This window comes from Pristis pectinata, chromosome 19 (assembly GCF_009764475.1).
Source record: "Pristis pectinata isolate sPriPec2 chromosome 19, sPriPec2.1.pri, whole genome shotgun sequence".
In the NCBI taxonomy this organism is placed as follows: domain Eukaryota; kingdom Metazoa; phylum Chordata; class Chondrichthyes; order Rhinopristiformes; family Pristidae; genus Pristis; species Pristis pectinata.
Genome location: NC_067423.1, coordinates 39,623,430 through 39,646,790, shown reverse-complemented (window position 1 = coordinate 39,646,790; position 23,361 = coordinate 39,623,430). Strand labels below are relative to the sequence as shown.

General features: G+C 41.2%; 1 protein-coding gene across 1 annotated transcript in view; it reads left to right on the top strand.

Annotated features, from left to right (window-relative positions):
• dnai7 (dynein axonemal intermediate chain 7) overlaps positions 1-23,361 on the top strand; it is a 69,138-nt gene that overhangs the window by 13,037 nt on the left and 32,740 nt on the right. The window contains exons 3-8 of the mRNA XM_052034169.1: positions 2,384-2,475; positions 6,130-6,234; positions 10,807-10,944; positions 16,955-17,101; positions 20,195-20,298; positions 20,586-20,916. Of these exons, the coding sequence (XP_051890129.1) occupies positions 2,384-2,475; positions 6,130-6,234; positions 10,807-10,944; positions 16,955-17,101; positions 20,195-20,298; positions 20,586-20,916 (917 nt within the window). The remainder of the gene's footprint in view (positions 1-2,383; positions 2,476-6,129; positions 6,235-10,806; positions 10,945-16,954; positions 17,102-20,194; positions 20,299-20,585; positions 20,917-23,361) is intronic.

Here is a 23,361-nt window from a genome sequence, read left to right as displayed (position 1 = left end):
TCTCATCAGCCTCTTTAAGTTCACATTAAATGCAATATAGTTCTCTACAGCCCAGGATCTCCGCATCACATGGGATTCATGAATCATTGCCATACCAGCACAAACTTTGGGAAGATGTGTAGGTATGATTTCATTAGGAATATTATTTAAATAGAAAACTAGTTGCATTTTCTGGTGTGATTTGTAAACCTGAGCAGACAGTTGACGAGGGGACACTAGGTGAGTGGAGACATTTGTATCAGGGCATTTTCCACTTTAACCCATTCAGTGGTGGTACAATTGGATAATCTATCCATGGTCCCAACAAGTGGTTTGAGAGTGAACAAGCCAATGTAACACCTAGCTGATCTCAGTGAACAGAGACCAAGTATCTCCTGATGGGAGGTTGAAAATTGAGTTGGTAAATGAATAATATCTTTTGCTTTGCAATTAAGACGGATTGGATTGGTTTATTATTGTCAAATGTACCAAGATACAGTGAAAAGCTTTCGTTTTGCGTGCCCTCCACACAGATTATGCCATACATAATTACATCAAGGCAGTAAAAAGAAAACAGAATGCAGAATATAGTGTTACAATTACAGAGGAAGTGCAATGCAGGTAGACAAATAAAGTGGAAGGGCCACGACGAGGTAGACTGGGAGATCAAGAGTTCATCTCTCAACGTATGAGAGGTCCATTCAAGAGTCTGATAACAGCGGGATAGAAGCTGTCCTTGGGTCTGGTGGTACGTGCTCTCAAGCTTTTGTATCTTCTGCCTAATAGGAGTGGGGAGAAGAGAGAATGACTGGGGTAGAAGGAGTCCTTGATTATGTTGCCTGCTTTCCCGAGGCATCGGGAAGTGTAGGCAGAGTCAGTGGAGGGGAGGCTGGTTTGCGAGTAAGTAAGGTAACTCTGGGATTGAATGCTGAAATTAGTATTGTATTCAAATCCAGGCAGAATGCAATCAGCCTTTCAGCCTGTTGAGGTTGATGAAATGAGTGGAGTATGTTAAGAAAGACTTCCACTTCCGTAGCCTCCTTCAGACCTCAGTATGACATGAAACACTCTTTTGCTAATGAAGTACTTTTAAAGACACTGTTGTAATGTAGAAAATATGACAGGCAAATTGTCCATGGCAGGGTTGTATGAGAGATGATGTGACTTTAACCAGATAATCTGTTTTATTGATATTGACTGTGGGATATTGGCCTCGACGTCATGGGTCTCTCTGCCGTTCTTCTTCAAAATAATCCCTTAACGTCCATCTGGGCTGGTAGACAGATAATATTTCATTCAAAGAAACAAGACATTCAGTGTTTCAGACCTTCTTCTGTATTGTAAAGGAATGGACATCCTAAATTAATTGTTACCAACTAACCATAACAGAGGCCAAACAGAAAGCTGCATACATAAGAACGTAACAAAACAAAACTCTGTTGCTGCTAGCTGCCTGCAAAGTGTCACCTCTCTCCTGTGCCATCTTGCAGAATGTTCTTTTCATTGCTCCTGTGCATACATGTACCTGTGCTCAACTTTGACTCTGAAATAGGAGCAGGAGTAGGCCATCTGGCACCTCAGACCTGCTCCACCATTCAACATGATCATGGCTGATACGCCCAAGGCTTCTACTTCTCCTCTGTGCCTGCTCCCCATAGCCCTCAATTCCCTGATCTTTCAAAAATGTATCTGTGTCTTCTTTAAATGCCACGATCTAGCCTTCACAACCCTCCACAGCCTACACAGTGCTTTCTGCAGTATTACACTTCCCTTTGGACTGTGTGGAAATGTCAATAACATTAGTACTTAACACCACAGATTGGTACAGTAAAAGCTGTGAAATCCAGTGGAGATAAGTTAAGATAGCTTTCGCCTGGTTTTGAGTCCTTCATGTCTTCCAGTCAGACTGGAGCAAGAATTAAATCTCTCTTAAGCCAGCAGAAATATTGCTGTCATTATGGATGTGGAATGAGGTTCCGTATTTTCTAGTCCATTAGCGCATTGGATGTAGTTTCTACCTTGCCCAATGAAACCAGGTGAGAAGAGGTTCTCAGAGTTCACCTTTTATTTCATAGGTCCCTTGTTCATCCTTATGCTGAAGCTTGTGATTATTTTTGCTGATTATCTGGGTTGCTTTTCTCAAGACTCCAAACAAAATAATAGTGATGAGAGTAGTGGCAGAAATGGGAGCAGATAGTTGATGTGCATCTATGTTTCTACCCAGTTCCCTTCAAAAACAGAGGCAAATATTGACCAGGAATAATGGGACAAGGATATGGAGGTAGAGTGGGTTCATGTGAAAAGAAACAAGGAAAACAAAACTCCATTAACCGTTCTCATTACCACTTGACAAATCATTTTGTATTACCTGCAGAGACAAATAAAAACATTCTGTATTTAACAGAAGAGTTACGATTGGCAGCTGAACAACTGGAACGAGAAATTCTTGAACAGAGGAGACTTGAGGAGGAAGAGAGAGCAAGAATTGCAGCAGAGGTTTGTATTGCTTTACTGAGAGTGCTCAACATCTGGAACAACAGAAGAAATGAAGGGATTGGAAAAGAAAATGGGGGGTGTGAGTACAAGTGAGGAATGTCTGTAAATGGGTTGACAATTTGTTATCTCCGCTTTCCTACTGCCTGCCCAGAGCAAGCTACATTTAAATCCTTGAATGCTTATTGCTCCTCATTTGTGAAAGGATGCATATGGCCAAAGTATATTTAATAAATGTTGGTTAGTTTCTAAATTAGTGAAATATATGTGCTGAATAAAATTTTCAGTCAATCTTCAACAATTACACTATGCTTTTACAAGGAACCTCGAAAATTATAACACAAATATACAGATTGGATATAAGGAGGATGTTCCTGATGGCTTGGGAGTCCAGAAATGGGGATCACAGCCTCAAAATGTGGGATATTCTATTTAGAATTGAGATGAGGAGAAATTTCTTCACCTGGAGGTGGTGAACCTCTGAAAAGCTCTACCACTGAAGGCAGTGGAACCCAAGAGATTAATTTTTAACTCTGAGGATATGGTAAGAAGGTAGAAATAGGGTATTGAAGTGGATGATCTGCCGTGATCATATTGAATACTAGACTAGCTTGAAGAGCTGAATGGCCTACTCCTGCTCCTATTTTCTCTGTTCTTATGTTGTAAAACATTGCAAGGTGCTTCGTATTCATTTGCTACAGGATGCCCAGTCTCTGACCTACATTTGTAGCCCGGCTACTCATTGTATTGACCCAATTTATTTTATAGCATGCGGTAACTCTCAGATGTTGGTACTGGGAAGCTCAGCATGACAGTGCTGTTGAATGTCAAGGATATCTGGTTAGACTCTCTCCTGTTAGATGTGGCCATTGCTTTGCCATGCAACAGCTTGTAACTAAAGATTGTCCGAAAGATATCTATTTTAATAAAATAGATTTCATTTTAATATAAATTACAATCGCTAGTGGGATCCAGTAGACAAAATAACAAAGATACTTAAAAGAAATTTATAAAAGCAAGGTGACTTCTGGCACACAACACTTATGAAGATTCTGCACTTGGGTAAGGTCATTTTCCATGTGGTAAGTCAGAGTCTGCCCATCATAAACTGGCAAAATCTAATAGATAAAGCCACAAAAGAGCAGCAGGAGACGTTCAGAAAATAATTTGAAGTTGCACAGAACCAGTTTATACCCCAAAGTGGGCAAGAGATCTACTTCCTGAAACATTCATTGGACGAATACAACAAACAATATAAAACTAAATGAATTGGATCATACAAAAAGGCAAACAGTAATATCACACATGCTTGCAACTCGGAGAGTTACAAAGAAGAGTAGTAGGTGAGAAAATTGATATTAAGAATTACAAGAAGGGAGTTTGAAAAAAACCCTATCATGGTTATCAAAATGAGCACTTTTTTTATCAACAATATTAAGAAAGAGATTGCCCAGGAATACTATGAGCCTTTATAAATAACGAATTATGATATTCAACATGAATATAAGAAAATGACAAACATGGTGAATAATTACTTAGAGCCAGTATTTACACTGGGGGAAGAGGATACCATCGAGCACTTCCCAAGAGAACAAATATTGAAATGGGGACGGGGATTTGCCAAAATTAACACAAGCAAAATAACAATAGTGTGAAAAATAATGGCACCAAAGAGTGACAGTTCTCAGGGCTAAATGGTTTCTATCCCTGGGTTTCAAATAAAAACATTGCACATTCTCTAAAATTTAATTTTCCAAAGTTCTTTCAACTCAAAAATAATTTCTTTAGAGTAGAACATTGTGCATGTCAATCCACTATTTAGTAAAGTAGGGGAAGCAGAATTACTGGCCAGATGGCCTTAAGTCTATTGTTGAAAGTTTACTAGAGTCTGTCATTGAGCATAATGACTTAATAGTAAGCCATTTATCCATATTTACCAAAGGCACAAAGAGAATGGAATTTTAATGTTATGTATGGAATAGTACTTTCTTCTTCAGGTTACTTTATCAGTAGATTCTCCCCGGCCTCAGCCTATCAGAGACGCTCCCTTTATCCTATCCATTTCACCCCCAACACTTTCTGTAATTTGCATGAGGGAGGATCTAGCTGAGGTCAAAATAATTCTAAAATTAAGATTCATTTGATGCTCTGTCTCGTGTTTTAACAATATCCCTCTTGTACTCTGGAGAACTTTCCCCCTCCTGTATTGACAGTAATCTTGATATTACAGAGCATTCGGGCAAAAAGAAAGGATATGCTTGTGGTTTGAATGATGTGCTTCCCTGTCCTATGCATGTTCAGAAGTACTGTTTGCGGCCCAGGCAACCATTGCACTATTCTCTCTAGCTAAAGTTAACTACCATTACCCCATCTCTGCACAAGGCATCTCCAGTGACAATGGTGGTGATTTTATAATTATGTAAGTACGCAAGGTATGCATTTTCCAACCCAAGATCCTTCTATATAGTGATAAATGGAAGGACATAGGATGACTGATTTTCCAAATATCAGATAATGAATCCTAGAAGATTACCACTTCTCCTTCTCTAGATTGAAGTGTCCTGTTATGCTACTTAGTTTAAGAAGGCCACTGATAAATTTTAAATCCCTGTGCAAATTTAATTGGAGCTTGAGGAATTAGAGTTGGGAGCTGCACATCTCTTCTTAAAAAGAAAAGTTAGCAGGGCTATGGACAAAGAATGAAAGAAGGGCCTCGATAGAATGTTCTTCCCTGGCCCAATGACTCCCTTCTGTGTTTTCTGATTATACGCAAGCAGTCCAATATTACCTGCTGTGGTCTACTGGATTATAACATATAAAGGAAGTTGATAGAACATTACAGCACATTGCTTTTACAACTGCTCAATGACCAGATATGAGAAGGAATTAGGTAAAGATTTTTGAAGAAGCAAATATTAAAGAATATGGGAAAAGTGTAGAGAATCTGAATAAAAGTAGCTGCAACACCAAACTGTTATTATCACATTGCACCACTTGTTCTTTTTATTGTGCAGACATTTTTAAGATTCTATAACCTACATAGAGAAAAATTTAATGTATAAACCTACCTGCTGCACTTCAAACTATTATGCTTTTGCATAAATGCCAAGTGTATGTTGGATGTGCACCTGATTGACTTTATTGTCATTATCATAAAAGAACAACAGGCAACAAGGTAGTTTCCATCACTTTAATAACCTGGACAAGGGTTAACTGGAAATTTACAAATACTTTTCTCAACAAATGGTAAAACAGTAATTAAACTTTAAATGATTTCAGTATTTAACTTAACAGGGCAGGCCAGAACACGTACAACTCCATCTTTGCTGTTAAATATTACAAGTTTGCACTAGGATTAACACAATTCATGTGTAATGCTATGGTTCATTTAATATCTTCAAAACATAATTTGCTTGCAATGAGATGGTTACTTATTGAAAATGTAAGAATTGTGCAGACAGAAAGTTGGTATATTTCCCAGCAATTATATGCACTTGACTGAAATAAAAGTCCTAATTCAGCACATGGTCTGTGAGTGAATTGCCAATCTTTCCTGCGAATACATTCCTAAAAGTTACTGGCAAAATATGTTGCTACTAATGAAATCTAATTCATACGTTAAAGTAACATGATATGCTTTAATTTTACCCAAAACAGGATAAGGCACGTAAAGACAATGAACTACCTGAACTTTTCCAAATTTTGAAAAGGAATATGGCTTCTGTTCAGAGGTTGCGCAAAAATTTTAGAGAAGTTACCAAGGTAATGTTTTTAATTATTGTGTACTGCTCCAGGCGTGTTTTCCCTTGAGTATAAAAGATTGAGGATTTTAATCTTGAGCACATTGTTGTTACAACACAGCTTGTCATATTAAATCGAGGCATTTACGATATAAATAAAGGATCTGAAGAAATAAATATTTCCTTTGGTGGGGATTCAAATTAACGTGTCATTACCTTAAATTTTGAGCAGTGCCATACATGTGTGATGTCAGGAAGCACTTCCTGACACGCTGGGTAGCGAAAATAAATCAGTTCAATTCAAAATAACCAAAACTTTTTAATTTCAGCTTTGTTATGTGAACATAAACTAAGATGGGATAGATGAAGTTAAGATCAGCCCTGATAGCATTAAATGGCAAAACAAGCCTGACTAGTTTCCTTCTGTTTCTGTTTTCCTTTACTTTGTGGTTACAGAGAGGCATGGTTTCTCTAACCCTTTGCAAACAATAATATTAATTTCTGGGTCCCCAGTAAATATATCTTTGTTTTTATCACTCTCTTTGGCTTAATCATCTAGCATAGCTCCAGCTGAAGTGATTGCCCGGCAGTCCGCTCACAAAATCTCTGTTTATGATAAATACACAGGGACAGCCTGGCTGTGATATTGGAAGACAAAAAAACCACAGATGCTGGAAATCTAAAATAAAATCAGAGAGTGCCAGAAACACTCAGCAGATCAGGCAGCATCAATGGAGAGAGAAACAGATTTCACTGTTCAGGCCAACAAGAGGTGGTCAACCTGAAGCATTAACTCAGTTTCTCTCTCCAGCAATGCTGCCTGACTGTGGAGTAGTTCCAGTATTTTCCAAATTTGTGTCTGGCATTGACATTGCTGCTGATATTCCTCCTGTGAGCAATAGCTTACTTGTTGAAAAAGTATTGCTCCTGTGAGCAATAGCTTATTTGTTGCTCTGCCCAAGACCGCAAGGAGCTGCAGAGAGTTGTGGACACAGCCCAGCACATCACGGAAACCAGACTCCCGTCCTTGGACTCTGTCTTTACCTCTCACTGTCTTGGTGAAGCAGCCAGCATAATCAAAGACCCCACTCACCCGGGTCATTCTCTCTTTTCTCCCCTTCCATCGGGTAGAAGATACAGGAGAGTGAGGGCACATACCACCAGACTTAAGGACAACTTCTACCCCACTGTGATAAGACCTTATACGATGAGATGGACTCTGACCTCACGATCTACCTTCTTGTGACCTTGCACCTTATTGCACTGCACTTTCTCTGTAGCTGTAACACTTTACTCTGTACTGTTATTGTTTTTACCTGTACTACATCAATGCACTCTGTACTATCTCAGTGTAACTGCACTGTGTAATGAATTGACCAGTATGATCGGTTTGTAAGACAAGCTGTTCACTGTACCTTGGTACAAGTGACAATAATAAACCAATACCAATACAAAAAGTAAAAGTAGTCGTGCGTTTAAAGGTACCTGTCACAACCTGTGACTGCCCCAAAGCACTCTACATCAATTTTGGCAACTATTTTAATCTACAAAACATAGCAGCCATTTTTACACACAGCAGTATGATAATGCCAGAATAATCCGTTATCTGGTGATACTAGCTGAGGGATTAATGTTGGTCAGGACACTTCAGACAAATCAACTGCACTTTGAAATAGTTCCATCAGATCTGTCATGCTCATCTGACAAGGCAAATGGGGCCTTGGTTTACCTTTGCATCGAAAGGATGGTGCCTCAGACAATGCCTCTAGAGTGCAGTAGAGTGTCAGCCTGAATGTTGCTGCTCAGTTGTCTTGAACTCGTGGCCTTCAGCCAGTTTGGATAAATTGTATGAGAGTTCCAGGGAAAATCCCACATCCAACACAGGTCATGCTGATTGAAGAAGTTACCTTGTTAATGAATCTGTGGAACATTTGGAAGAATCAGTATGCCTGGTGATATAATGCTTCTGGACCATTTGGTCAGGTGTCTGAACTACTTGATATCCCATTAGAAAAGCTGGAGGATTTCAAACTGCATTAAGTAAACATTTGGAGTAAAAATCTAGTATCCAGTAGTGGTGGCCATGAAGCTGCTGGATTGTCATAAGTACTCAACTGGTTCACTTTTAGGTTAGAAAATCTGCCATTTTACCTGGTCTAACCTTCACATGATGTAGTTGACTATGAACTGCCCTCAGAAGTGGCAGAGCAAGCCTCTGTTATCAAGTTGAAATTAGAGATGAGGAATAAATGTTGGATGTTCCAGCAACATCCAGCTTCTATGAACGAAGAAGACAAGATATAGGTGTCTTAGAATTGAAAATATGCTTCTGGTTTGTATCCCTACACGGTGAATCAGTAGCCATTTCGTTTTAAATGGTCTCTGGATAATTTAAATGCAGAGATTTTTAATCTCATTGTTGAGTTTCGAGTCAGTGTTTAGTGATCGTTCAATGACAATTGTGTATTCTTTTCCACTGGAACACAGTGCATGGTATCCAACAGGAGAAAAGTGTGAAAGTCGTCAACTGACCCTTAAGACCTCCCTGGGACAATGATCACCAACAACAGAACTCGCGACAAGAATATTTAGACCTTGACACAAAGGCAGTGATCTCTTTATAGGCTCACTAAATGTAGGTCTCAGTGAGAACAGCAAGGATCGATCCAGTGGACACAACGCAGGATGGAAAGGTGGCCTTCTCATCATGGTCTCCTTCGTCAACAACTGTGGGTGGATCACCAGACTCCTTCCCTTAGTGCTTTTGAAATCTCCGCTACCAACAGTTCCTGTTGAATGGCTGCTAATTTTGAGCCAAACTGGCCATCCCAAGTTCATAAATGATGCTCAAAGCAAAAGCTCTCTGGAGAAATCCTTGTCTAACCCTAAGTTGATCAGTCTCCACAAAACCAGACTAAAATTACACCATTCTATCTGGGAATGATTTGCCAATCTTTTTCACTCCCTAAACTATTGCTGAGGAACAGGGGGGAATCGCTTGGGTGAACCTGCCACAACGAAAACAGGATCCTTTATCTGGTAGTGTAGTGGTTAGCGTAATGCTATGACAGTGCCTGGGTTCAATTCCAGCCGCTGTCAGTAAAGAGTGTGTATGTTCTCCCCTTGTCTGTGTGGGTTTCCTCCCACACTCCAAAGACGTCGGGGTTAGGAAGTTGCGGGCATGCTGTGTTGGCGCTGGAAGCATGGCGACACTTGCAGGCTGCCCCCCAGAACACTCTACGCAAAAGATGCATTTCACTGTCTGTTTCGATGTACATGTGACTAATAAAGAGATCTAACCTTGAGGCTTTGACCTTAAGTGAATAGAATGATGTGGCTTGAACAGGATGTCACCTTATCAGAGTGAACGAAGCCAACTAGTAGACTGATGTCACATGGAAAAACATGCATAAAAGTGACACAGTATCTAAACTATGGAACATATTCTGCGTTACTGGCCACTCCACCTCTCTGGCAGAACGACATCCAAAATTTGCAAAATAGCTCTCAATGCATTAAAATGGCTCAACAAACTAAATGCTAACCGCTTTCCATTTCTAGCACTTGCAATATTTTACTCTTGAACCTTAAATCATTATTGTTCACAAAAAAAACCTTAGGAAAAAATTATGTCTGAAGAATTTCTTTACGGAGAGCATGTAGACCCAAAAGAAGATAGTTCACCTTGAAAATTAGAATGGCATGGAGTTGGATGCATACATTAAATTTAAAGAAAGAAATGATTGTTCAAGCATCTCTTTACCTCCATTGTTGGCTTTGGAGTGAGTTCCATGAAGTGCTGTGTGGGACTGGGCTGGCATGGTCAGGCTGCATCTGTGGAGAAGGAAACAGGTTAATGATTTTTCATCTGAACTGGAAAAAGAACAAAATGTTTTTCTCTCAGTACACATGTCACGTGACCTACTGAGTACTTCCAGAACTTTCTCCTTCAGTTCTGATTTTCAGCGTCTGCATTGTTTTATTTATTGGTGGAAATCTGTAAGGCTTTTAGTGAATATATATCAGGAATTAAAAAGGAAAGGACCATATTATGAGAGGCATAGATAAGGTGGACAGTAACAGTCATTTTCCCAGGGTAGAGGAGTTCAACACTAGGGGGCATAGGTCTAAGGTGAGAGGGGCAAGATCTAAAAGGGACCCGAGGGGCAACTTTTTCACGCAGAGAGTGGTAAGTATATGGAATGAGCTGCCAGAGGAAGTGGTTGAGGCAGTACAATAGTGTCATTTAAGAAGCACTTGGATGGGTACATGGAGGGGCGGGGCTTGGAGGGATATGGGCCAAACGCAGGAAATTGGGACTAGCTGGGTGGGCACCGTGGTTGGCATGGACTGGGTGGATGTATCTGTGCCATATTGCTCTATGACGTATGAAGAAGTTCATTAGGTAGCAGTACAAACTTAATGAAAACCATGTTTATATTTAATCTTAAAATAATTTAGTACGTAATTTGATGCTGAATGCATTTTAGTTCATTTAATTTGGCAACATTACAATTTGAGCTGTGATTTTCAATATTTCAGTTATGTATCAAGCCTGAAATAAATTGCATGTTGTTTGGTTCTGCTCCTTCAGTGGCAACGTTACATGAAATGTGATGGAACTCCTGATCCAACGATTCCCCAGGAGATTAATACCTTCATAAATCTTTCCAAAGAGGATCCAAATACAGACATAAAGTCAATGTTTGAAGGAGGTAGAATAATATTAGGGGTAAGTATATAGATTAAGAAAAGCTTCAACCATAAGTCTTTGGTTAAGGTAAGTTTCTATCTGTCTACCTCAGTTTGTTGGCTTTGGAGTGAGTTCCATGGGGTGCTGTAGCACACCATAGAGGCTAGCATAGAGTCATAGAGCACCACAGCACAGAAACAGGCCCTTCGGTCCATCTAGACTATGTTGGCCTAGTTTTCTGCCTAGTCCCATCTACCTGCACCCAGACCATAGCCTTCCAAACCTCTCTCATCCATGCACCTATCCTTTCTTTCTTTTTCAATATTTTTATTAATTCCAAATAGGGAATACAAAGTACATGAAAAAAAACAAATGACAAACTGTTACAAAATACATTGTATTGAATCACACTTGAATTCACAATACTTCATATTGATAAACAGAAATGATAACTAATTAATATTAATAAATTGGAATAATTTTATTATAAAAAAAATCTAACCCCACTACCAAAATCGAAGCTGTTTGGTAAGAAAAAGGACAAAAAAAAACCACCTTAAAGACATAGAAGTATTAACCAGTATCTGTACTCCAAGCACCAAATCAGTGGTTTTGAACGTAGTTCAAAAAAGGTCCCCATAGTATTTGAAACTTCAAAATAGATCCAGAAATAGAACAACGGATCTTCTCTAAATTTAGATATGACATAACATCCCGTAGCCATTGAACGTGAGTGGGGGGAGTAACTTCCTTCCATTTAAGCAACACAGCCCTCCTGGCTATAAGAGAAATAAAGACCAATATGTGTAAGTCGGAAGTCTCCAGAATTATGTCTTTTCTCCAACAATCCCAAATAATGCAGTTAAAGGATTTGGCTTAAAATTTATTTTAAGAAGCACAGAAAAGGTTTGAAATACCTCTATGCAGTATTTTTTCAAATTCGGACATGCCCAAAACATATGAATTAAAGAGGCCTCTCCATTATTGCATTTATCACAGTAAGGAGATATGTCCAAATAGAAACGCGATAACTTGTCTTTGGACAGGTGAGCTCTATGGACCGTTACCTATCCAAGCCTCTCTTAGATGTTACAATTGAACCCACATCCACCACTTCCGATGGCGGCTCTTTCCACACTCGCACCACCCTCTGAGTGAAGTAGTTCCCCCTCAGATTCCTCTTAAATATTTCACCTTTCACCCTAAACCTATGACCTCTAGCTCTAGTCTCACCCAACGTGAGAGGAAAAAGCCTGCATGCATTCACCCTATCTATACCACTCATAATTTTGTATTTTTCTATAAGATCTCCCCTTGTCTCCTGCGCTCCAGGGAATAAAGTCCTAATCTGTTCAACCTATCCCTGTAACTCAGGTCCTCAAGTCCCGGCAACATCTGTGTAAATTTTCTCTGCTCTCTTTCAAGCTTATTGAATATCTTCCCTGTAGGTAGGTGACTAGAACTGCACACAATACTCTAAATTTGGCCTCACCAACATCTTAGACAACTTCAACATAACATCCCAACTCCTGTATTCAGTGTCCTGATTTATGAAGGCCAATGTATCAAAAGCTCTCTTTACAACCCTATCTACCTGTGATGCCATTTCCAAGGAACTATGGATCTGTATTCCCAGGTCCCTTTGTTCTACCACACACCTCAGTGCCCTACCATTCACTGTGCAAGTCTTACCGTGGTTTATCCTCCAAAAGTGCATCACCTCACACTTGTCTGCATTAAATTCCATCTGCCATTTTTCAGCCCATTTCCCCAGCTGGTCCAGATCACTTTGCAAGCTTTGACAACCTTCCTCGCTGTCCACTATGCCCCCAATCTTGGTATCATCTGCAAATTTGCTGATCCAGTTTACTGCATTGTCATCTGTATCATTAATATAGATGATAAACCACAATAGACCCAGCACTGATCCCTACCACACACCACTAGTCACAGGCCTCCAATCAGAGAGACAACCATCTACTACCACTCTCTGGCTTCTCCCACGAAGCCAACATTGAATCCAATTGACCACTTCATCCTGAATGCAAAATAACTTAATCTTCTGGAGCAACCTCCCACGCGGGATTTTGTCAAAGGCCTTGCTAAAGTCCATGTAGACAACGTCCACCTCCTTCCCTTCATCAACCTTCCTGGTAACCTCCTCGAAAACCTCTGTTAGATTGGTTAGACATGACCTGCCACGCACAAAGCCATGTTGACTATCCCTAATCAGGCCCTATCTATCCAAATACTTATATATCCGGTCCCTCAGAATACCTTCCAATAATTTACTCATGACTGACGTCAGGCTCACTGGCCTATAATTTCCTGGCTTATTCTTAGAGACTTTCTTAAACAACTGAACAATATTAGCTATCCTCCAGTCCTCCGGCACTTCACCTGTGGCAAAGGACGCTTTAAAATCTCTGCCAGGGCCCCTGCAATTTCTGCACTCGCCTCCCACAAGGTCTGAGGGGACACCTTGTCAGGCCCTGGGGATTCATCCATCCTAATTCGCCTCAAGACAGCAAGCACCTCCTCTTCCATAATCCGGATACAGTGCATGACCTCACTACTCTTTGTCCCCAGTTTTATAGACTCTGTGTCTGTCTCCCAAGTAAACATAAATGCAAAAATTTTATTTAAAATCTCCCCCATCTCTTTTGGCTCTACGCACAGATGACTACGCTGATCTTCAAGTGGACCAATTTTGTCACTTGCTATCCTTTTACTCTTAATATAGCTATAGAAACTCTTTGGATTCTCTTTTACCTTGTCTGCCAGAGCAACCTCATGTTCTTTTTTAGCCGTCCTGATTTCTCTCCTATGTGTTCTCTTGCATTTCTTATACTCCTCAAGCACCTCATTTGATCCTAACTGCCTATACCTGATATGCACTTCCTTTTTCTTTACCAGGGCCTCAATATCCCATGATAACTAAGGTTCCCTAAACCTGTTAGCCTTGCCTTTTATCCCAACAGGAACATACAGATTCTGTGCTCTCAATATTTCACTTTTGAAGGCCTCCTACTTACCAAACATTCTCTGCCGGAAAACAACCTATCCCAGTCCAAGCCTGCCAGATCCCTTCTGATGCCAACAAAATTGGCCTTCCTCCAGTTTAGAATCTTTACCCTAGGACCAGTCCTATCCTTTTCCATAATTATCTTGAAACTAATGGAATTATGATCACTAGATCCAAAGTGTTCCCCTACAGTCACTTCTGTCACCTGCCCTGTCTCATTCCGTAGAGGAGATCCAGTATCGCATTCTCTCTAGTTGGAACCTCTACATATTGATTAAGGAAACTTTCCTGAAAACGTTTGACAAACTATATCCCATCCAGTCCTTTTACAGTGCGGGAGTCCCAGCCAATATGTGGAAAGTTAAAATCACCTACTATCACAACTTTATATTTCTTGCAACTGTCTGCTATGTCTACAAATTTGCTCCTCTGAATCCGGCTGACTATTGAGAGGGCTATAATGTAGTCCCATTAACGTGGTCGTCCCTTTTTTTATTCCTCAGTTCCACCCAAATTGCCTCAGTAGTTGAGCCCTCCAGTATGTCCTCTCTGAGCACTGCTGTGACATTTTCCCTGATGAGTAATGCCACCCCTCCCCCTTTAATACCTCCCCCTCTATCGTGTCTAAAACATCGGAAACCCGGAACATTGAGCTGCCAGTCCTGCCCCTCCTCCAACCAAGTCTCACTAATGGCTGCAACATCATAATTCCACGTATGGATCCACGTTCTAAGTTCATCTGCCTTACCTACAATACTCCTTGCATTGAAATAGACGCCTCAGAACATTAGTCCCACCACACTCAACCTTTCAGTTTCCATCTTTGCTCGTAGTCTTCACATCTACTTTCCCCACAGCCCCTCCACTTGCTGTTCTGCCGCTCTGGCTCCCACCCCCTTGCAACTCTGGTTTAAACCCCCCCTGAGCAGCACTGGCAAACCTTCCCGCAAGGATGTTGGTCTCCCTCTAGTTCAGGTGCAAACTGTCCCGTTTGTATCGATTCCAACTGCTCTGGAAGAGAGCCCGATGATCCAAAAATCTGAAGCCCTCCCTCCTGCACCATCTGCTTAGCCACGTGTTAAACTGCACTATCTTCCTATTTCTTGCCTCACCAGCATGTGGCATGGGTAGCAACCCTGAGATCACCACCCTGGAGGTCCTGTCTTTTAACTTAGCACCTAACTCCCTGAATTCACTTTGCAGGACCTTGTCGTTTTTCCTACCGTGACCTCTGGCTGCTTGCCCTCCCCCTTAAGAATGCTATGGACTCGATCCGAGACATCTGTGACCCTGACAGCCGGGAGGCAACATGCCATCCGAGAGTCTCATTCTCGTCCACAGAACCTCCTGTCTACTCCCCTAACCAATGAATCCCCTATCACTACTGTTTGCTGCTTCTCCCCTCTTCCCTTCTGAGCCAAAGAGCCAGACTCAGTGCCCAAGACCTGACTGCTGTGGCTTTCCCCTGGTAAGTTGTCCCCCCCACAAAAGTTTCTAAAATGATATACTTGTTATTGAGGGGAACGGCCACAGGGCTACCCTGCACTGACTGCCTATTCCCTTTCTCTCTCCTGATGGTCAGCCAGCCACCTGCCTCCTGCAATTTAGGTGTGACTGCTTCCCTGTAATTCCTATCAGCCCCTCAGTCTCTCAAATGATCTGAAGTCATCCAGTTCCAGCTCCAGTTCCCTAACACGGTCTGCAAAGAGCTGCAGCCAGATGCACTTCTCGCAGGTGTAGTCACCAGGGATACTGGAGGTCTCCCTGACTCCTCGCATCATGCAAGAGGAGCACACCACTGCCCTGGGTGTCATTCCTACTGCTCTACCTGTGCAATAATAAAGAAAGAAAGAGAACTTAACAGAACACCTTCACCTCCAGCTCTTCACGCCTAAGCCTCTTGAGCCAAAGCCTCCGCTCCCCACCCTTACACTGGCCCACTCACACAATGGCCACAATGTGTAGTGCCTGATCCTCATCCTGTCACTCTTCCTCTTTGGGGTTATCCTCAATATCCTTCTCTCACTGTAGTTCCTCAGGCAAGGGATGAGCTCTCCTGTTTGGGAATTTGTACTGGATGCGGCAGAACCTCGTAAAATACGTGGATTTCCTAGGAGTGTACTGAAATGGATCTCAGACTATTGCAGACAACAAGATCTCATTTCACTAGAGTCCTTGTAGTGCTGTGTCTTTCCTTGTAGGAGTTGATTTTGGTACAGGTGTCAGGAGTCGTGGAAGGGGTGAGCAACCTTTATTATCCAAGATCAACGTTTGGGCCAGTTCTGTCAATGCAAGATATATGGCAGAGTGGACTCCAACAGAATGATGTGAGCTTCCTGGACATCTGGCATTGATCAAGTGAACATTTACCTCAGGGAAAAAGACTCTGACCATTCACCTAATCTATGTCCCTCACAATTTTATAAACCTCTATAAGGTCACCCTTCAGTAATGTGGTATATATCTCAGCCTGTACAAACGGCATCCAGGAAGCTCTGAGTTACCCTTCAAATATTTGTGATTTCAGTGAGAGTGCCCCTTCAAATGGCATTGCTATAGAGCAAGCAGTGCCGTGGAGATCTGCTTGGGTTGTGACTACCGAATGGCTATTTTTCCGTGGACCAGTGTTGTATGGGTTATGGCAAAGAAGATGAACACCTGCGTTGCTAAAGGATTAATAGGTGCACATCTGACACCGACGACATGTCATATCAATACGTCAGATGTGCAAACATGTAAACCAATTAGAATTGCCTCATTGAATTTCTGGAGTGGTACTACGTGAACTGGAAATGCTCTAGTTAACGATTGTGTAATGCTCTGGTTTTTAGATTGCATTACACAGCACTGATTGTCTCTGTGCAGTCTGATTACAAGCCATATGGCTTACTGGATTATTTCTTCACGTAGTATTTTGAGCTATCTTTTGACATTGAAAGCATTTAATTAGTGCTCAGAGTGTTATATAATGGAAATACCTTTTAAGCCTGTCCTGTGACTCTCAGATACTTTTTCTTCTTGCAGCTTTTAGATGAATTGGAGATGTTGTTAAGTGACACTCCAACTGATGAATTGCTTGAGACGACTGCAGCCCAGTACCAACAAACCATTTGGGACCTGCAGAAGCTCCTTTCCAACATCAATGATAAAGCAACAGATATTCTCCTGCAGGTGAATGTATAATCAGTAACTGCACCATAAAGGCTCAAGGACAGCTTCTATCCTGCTGTTATCAGACTCCTGAACGGACCTCTCATACACTAAAAGATGAACCCTTGCTCTCCTAATCTACCTCACTATGGCCCTTGTAGTATATCTGTCTACCTGCACTGCACTTTCTCTATAACTGCAATGCTATATTCTGCATTCTGTTTTCCTTTTTGCTACCTCAATGTGCTTGTGTATGGAATGATCTGTCTGGACGGCACACAAACAAAAAGCTTTCACTGTATCTCGGTACATGTGACAATAATAAACTGATACCAATACCAATATACAACAAGTATTCCCTAGCTAGACTAACTAATTGAATGGTGATAGTGTACCAGTTAGGTTACCAGCGCAGTGATTCAAAGGCTTGGACTAACAATTCAGGAACTTGAGTTCAAATCTCACCAATGCAGCTGCAGAATTTAAATTCAGTCAATTATGTCTTTTTTTAAAAATTAGCCATTAGTGATGATTATCACAAAACTACTGGATTGTTATAAAAATTCATCTAATTTGTTAAGCTTCAGGAAAATCTCAAAATGTGCATGGTCCATTCTTGAGTAGTGAACAGACTAAAAAGCGTTGCACAGTCTGCCTCTCACCACAAACATGGGTCTGAGATGTTGCAGCATAACTCCTTTTCACCACATCGGCTCTCGATCAATTGACTTGGTATGAAGGCAGTTTATGGTATTCCAAGTGGGCCATTTTCCCGTATCCTTTAGAAAGCTGCTCATTCATCCAAATGCTCAAATAGATCCCACTTTCAAGGTCGATGCGTTATTCCTGCCACCACTCATTGTGGTGTTTGCAGCAGTCATGCTGGCTACTTGTGTTGTCATGACAAAGCTTCTGTGCGACGTCAGGTATTTTTGTGCAGCATTTTGACCATTTCCTTTCTCCTCGGCTGGCCTCAACTTGGTGGTGCTACTTAATTGAGAATGTGCAAGCTGCTGATGTTTGTTGGCCGAAGGCAGGCAGTGATGATTCTGTAGCTGTCATTCACTGCTACCTCTACTTTTGCCTCGGCAGTGTTCCCACACTGAGCAAGCACAACACTGCAGCAACACAGGTGAGTGTAGAGGTTCAAACCATGGGTGGTGTGCCCACTTACACCATCCCCCAACCCCCCCTTTCCACCATTTTGAATTTATAAGGTTACAAATTTGATTATTTTTCATGTTCTCAATGTGATTCTTGTAAGAGAGTGTGCAGTTTAGGGTTAATCTGAGTTTGCACATTTCCTAAAGTGGGTTTCCTCTCTGTTGATATTTGAATTTTTACTCACGTCCAAACTGCAGAGCTGGAAGAGGCAAACCCTTGTTTGGGTTTGGTTTAAGTCAATCAAAGTCAATGTCAAAATTGAGTTTATTGTCATATGCACAAGTCCATGTATGCACAGGTGCAATGAAAAACTTACCTGCAGCAGCATCAAAGGCACATAGCATCATATAAGCAACATTCACAAGAAAAAGATAAATTAAACATAAATTGTACACAATTCTTACAAGAGAGAACACAATTAGAACAAAAAAAATGTCCATTTTAGTGCAAAGTGATCAAAGTGGTCATAGTGTTGCTATACTGTAGTGATTAGGGTTGTGCCAATTGGTTCAAGAACCGAATGGTTGAAGGGAAGTAGCTGTTCCTGAACCTGGTGGTGTGGGACTTCAGGCTTCTGTACCTCCTGCCCGATGGTAGCTGCAAACAGCGTAGTCAGGCATTGTGGCTAGTACGATATTGTAGTGTGACTTGATTCACTTAAGTACTTTTTCTGTAGCTGTGACACTTTCCTCTGTACTGTTTCTACCTGTACTACTTCAATGCACTCTGTACTAACTCAGTAACTGCACTGTGTAATGAATTGGCCTGTATGATTGGTTTGCAAGACAAGTTTTTCACTGTACCTCGGTACAAGTGACAATAATAAACCAATACCAATACAGAAGGATGACTATGAGGGACTAAGGTAAATAAGTACAGATGACACCCCCCCTCCCCCCACATTACAGCTGTTTGGGTTACAAAATTCACCCTTACAGAGATCACCACCCAAATATTTTGAGATATGGAATAAAATTTGCTCTCTCAGAACTTATGTGGAAAAAAGCAATAAATAAATCAACCCAAGTTTTTTGTCAATTCACGTTTCTTGCCGCATGTGCAGATGATGCGTTATGGAAAATCACGATACAGGCCGTTTTCTAGGAATGCAACCCCCAATAACATGGGAGTCGCCTGTTTTAGGTAGTTTACATTTTTTTTAACTAATGGAGTTTACGTAAAGATTACATTATTGTTTTTATTGTTTTGAGCATTTTAATACATTTATTTCATTTTAATTTGTTAAAAAATGTGATGGTGTAGCGGCTGCTACCGCAATGTGAACGCAAGACACTAGTCGGTGGGCAGCAGAACAAAAACTGATTTATTTTCCTGCCTTGCATGGGCCTTTTAAGAGGAACGGTTCCTGCCCACCGAAAACGGAAATGATGTATGCGCTACGTCATCAAACTTTTCCCGCGCGCGGGTTCTCCCCGTCTCTCGGGGAAGGCGAAGGCCCAACGCCATCTTGGGCCTCGCCGCTCCGACGACGCGTGGCCTGACCGCTACAGTGGCTCAATTAGCTTTAATAGTTTTTGAATGTCAGAGACGATCAAAAATACTCAAAGTGTTGACAGACAAGGGCATGGCTTAGCTGGCTGTCAGTCTTTTCTCATCCCTTTCACTGGCACATCATGTTCTGGACATTTGTGTGGAAGGGCCTGCACCGAGCAAAGGCTTCCTGATGAGGATTGGGGTGACTTTGGTAATGAAGTTGCTGCCAGGTGATGCACACAAGTGGTGTGGGATTGGTAGGAAGATGAGGGTTAAGTAAAACTAGTTGCCATGGCCAGGAAATTTGGAACCTATGCTGATTATTGATGCTCATTGCAAAACAATAAGAGTTGGCAGACACTTTACCATGCACCGACAGCTCCTTAGTTGCATTTCGTCATTGCATAGTTAAGAAAAAAAATATTTTTCAGGGTATAAATTAAAATTTCTTTTCAGAAAGCTGTTGACCTTGTTGACATTGAGACTGGAAACATGCAAGAAGTAGTTAACGATGAGAACATCACTCTCTGTTTGTGGGCAAACTTCAACAAAAATCCCAGGTAGGCACATTGTTGCCAGTGAATGCAAGGATCATACCCACTTTATGTTGTGCAATCCTGGATAATAGACAAGCGAAACGTTCCTACAACTTAAACGCAAAAGCTGAACTTTTTCAGCAGCTGAACTACCTTTAATAAATGCATCTAATCTTAGTAGTCACTTTTGGCATGGATGCATTTTATTCACTTAGCTAGACAGTAAAATGCTGATGTTTAAAATGCTACAAGATTGTTGCTAAGACATAATGCACTGATTGAAATAATTTCTGATGCTGGTTCTATTTCAGATTTAAGGGCTATGAATTTGTTAACAATCATGTGGAATTTGAACTCCCTCGACCCCTGGCTATGTGTGATATTGCCGTACGAATCTTGCACACTCAATATGACCACATATCTTGTCACATTCCTCTGTTTCAAGCTCAACAGAAAGCTTTTAGAAGTAAGCCTGTTCTATTTGAAGTTAAGGAGGATAAGGAAGCAAAGGACCAAGAACAGAAAGCCACTGAAGAACAGAAAGCCACTGAAGAACAGAAAGCCACTGAGGCCAAGCATGCTTTGGAGGCCAGGCTAATGATCGATGAAGAACTAAGACTTCCTCGTCCAATGAGAACAAGGGTATGGAATATTGGATTGTAATTTGGAAGCACATTTAAATGGATGATCAGTAACAAATTATTTATAGCGTGTTTAAAATAATTGAATGCCAATACAATTATTCCTGCTTCTCTAGAACTGATAAGATAAGCTTCGTCTTGCTTACCTCTCTTGGGTACAGTGCAATGGAAATTCCTTCTCACAATTCCAAGAAAAGTGGTCTGTGAATTTGAAAATAAACTTAATCCTGTGTACAGCCATATTGCTCCCATTTTGCTGCCTCTCTTTGCCCTGTGGGAGATTTGACCACTGACATTCTGATTGGAATTTTTGTTAGCACTTGAAAGTTTATTCATCTGTAAAACTCCCGCCAAACAAAATCAACAATAGCGCAACACCCAAAATGAATCTCCCGCTGGATTTTCAACCTCCTTAGTTTAAAAAGCAAAAGTTCTTTTTTGCACAGAACAACCAACTTTTAGGAAGCCTGAAATAGTGCTTGAGGGGCTAACATTCAAACAATCTTTGTCCTCACTGAGATCTGTGACCTCCTGAAACATGTAATACAGGTTCAAGTTATAGGCTTTGCCTGTGGGGATCAAGGTCACCCTCAGCTTCCAGGCTTCAGGACCATTCCAGCTGCTGCAGCTGATCTCTGCCACATCTCACAGTTTCCTGTTCACTGCTGTATAAGGGAGGCCAACCAGTTGCTATGCTGAAGGAGAGAAGACTTCATTTACTTTTCCTTCAGTTCACAGGAGCAGGCAGAGTAGCTATTGGTATTTACTGGCATTGAAGGTTGCACTTACTGGAAGGCATTCCTCAACTGCACTTGCATGGTTTTACACCTTACAGTCCTGTCTGGGGCACCTAAACTGTAGGCTTGCAGGGTCTTCGTGGCTCCCTTAAACAAAGGGTAGGTCCCCTAGGTATATTGTTCTTCAGCAGCCTGTCCAGGTCCCTCTGACACCCAGGAAACATATGCAGGGTAACGCAAAGAGCTGATTTAACACCATTTAAAAAATAGGAAATGAATTCCTAGGCCCTAAACTCCAGTTTAAAACATTTTGTAATCGATGAAATGGAGATTCAAGACACACACTCTCTGCTCTGTCTGAATCATGGTTACCTATGAGCTGTTAAAATGAAGTTTATGATCACAAGTTGTTGGTACCAGAGGGCTCCCGTATGGCCTCTTCTCACAGGCTTTAGTAAAGCTGTCAATCAAATTTACATCAGACTGTGGTTTATCCTTTGAAATGGACCAGTTATTACTGCTATCTTTCCTCCTCTCCAAAATTCCTTTCCTCATTCTGAAACAAAAAAAAGCAGATACAATGCCTTTCATGAGTTAATTAAATTGCATAGCTAGTTTTGAATTAAGACACTTAATATTAAATGTGATAGCCAAGTAACCTGAGTAACTACTAACCTCAGTTTAACAATCTGGGCAGCTTGGGATGGTGACTTTGTTTGCCTGAACTAATTTAACAATACATATGTGATTCTATTACCTGTTCTTTTGAGTGATATGAAAATATTAGCTTTAAAGAGAATAACACATTCCCGTGCAGTTATTAGTGACTTGGGTTAGTGAGTTATCCTCAGCCACTTGCAGCAACAAAGAGTTAAACGTCGTATTCTGGTTTTAAAATTCAGTTTCATTACCTTCAAGCCCAGAAGCATAGGATTGGTATTCACTTGCAGGGTCAGTAGAAGATTGGCGATAAAGGACCAGCCATTTCCAAGCATTGTATGAGGTCAATATATGACCATACCACTACTACACCACAGTTAGGAGTGGACACAGGGAGATGAGTGAACCTGTGGCTTGTAATTTCTACTAGAAGTTATATAGTGTCAATCTGGCCCAAAGATATTTTTAGCAAAGTTGGTCTCTTAACCATAGCTTGTCCGTGGGGCTTTGTCGCCTTTTACTTGTGATTGATCATAACTAAAGTTGGGTATATCACCCAGAGCTGGGACGTGTGCAGTAAAAATGAACTCTTGATCTCTCAATCTACCTCACCATGGCCCTTGCACCTTATTTGTCTGCCTGCACTGCACTTTCTCTGTAACTGTAACACTATATTCTGCATTCTGTTTTTTTTTCCCTTTTGTACTACCTCAATGTATGGAATGATCTGTCTGGATGGCATGCAAACCAAAGCTTTTCACATATGACAATAATAAATCAATTCCCAATTACCAATGTGCTCGATCTTTCAATAACTGGTGAGCCACCCTAGTTGACACCATTGGGAGCATCCGTCCCTGGATGTAGCATTCCAATGGGACAGTAGCCTCCAGCTGATCACCGTGGCCCATTGCAGTGGAGGGCCTATCTGACCACAGGTTCTGCTCACTAATGGCCTTGGCAGCAGGGAGAGTGTTGCTCCAGGCTCACTGACTGTCAGTGCTTTCAGCAACATTACAGAGTGTTATGAAGTATTTTAACAATATCAA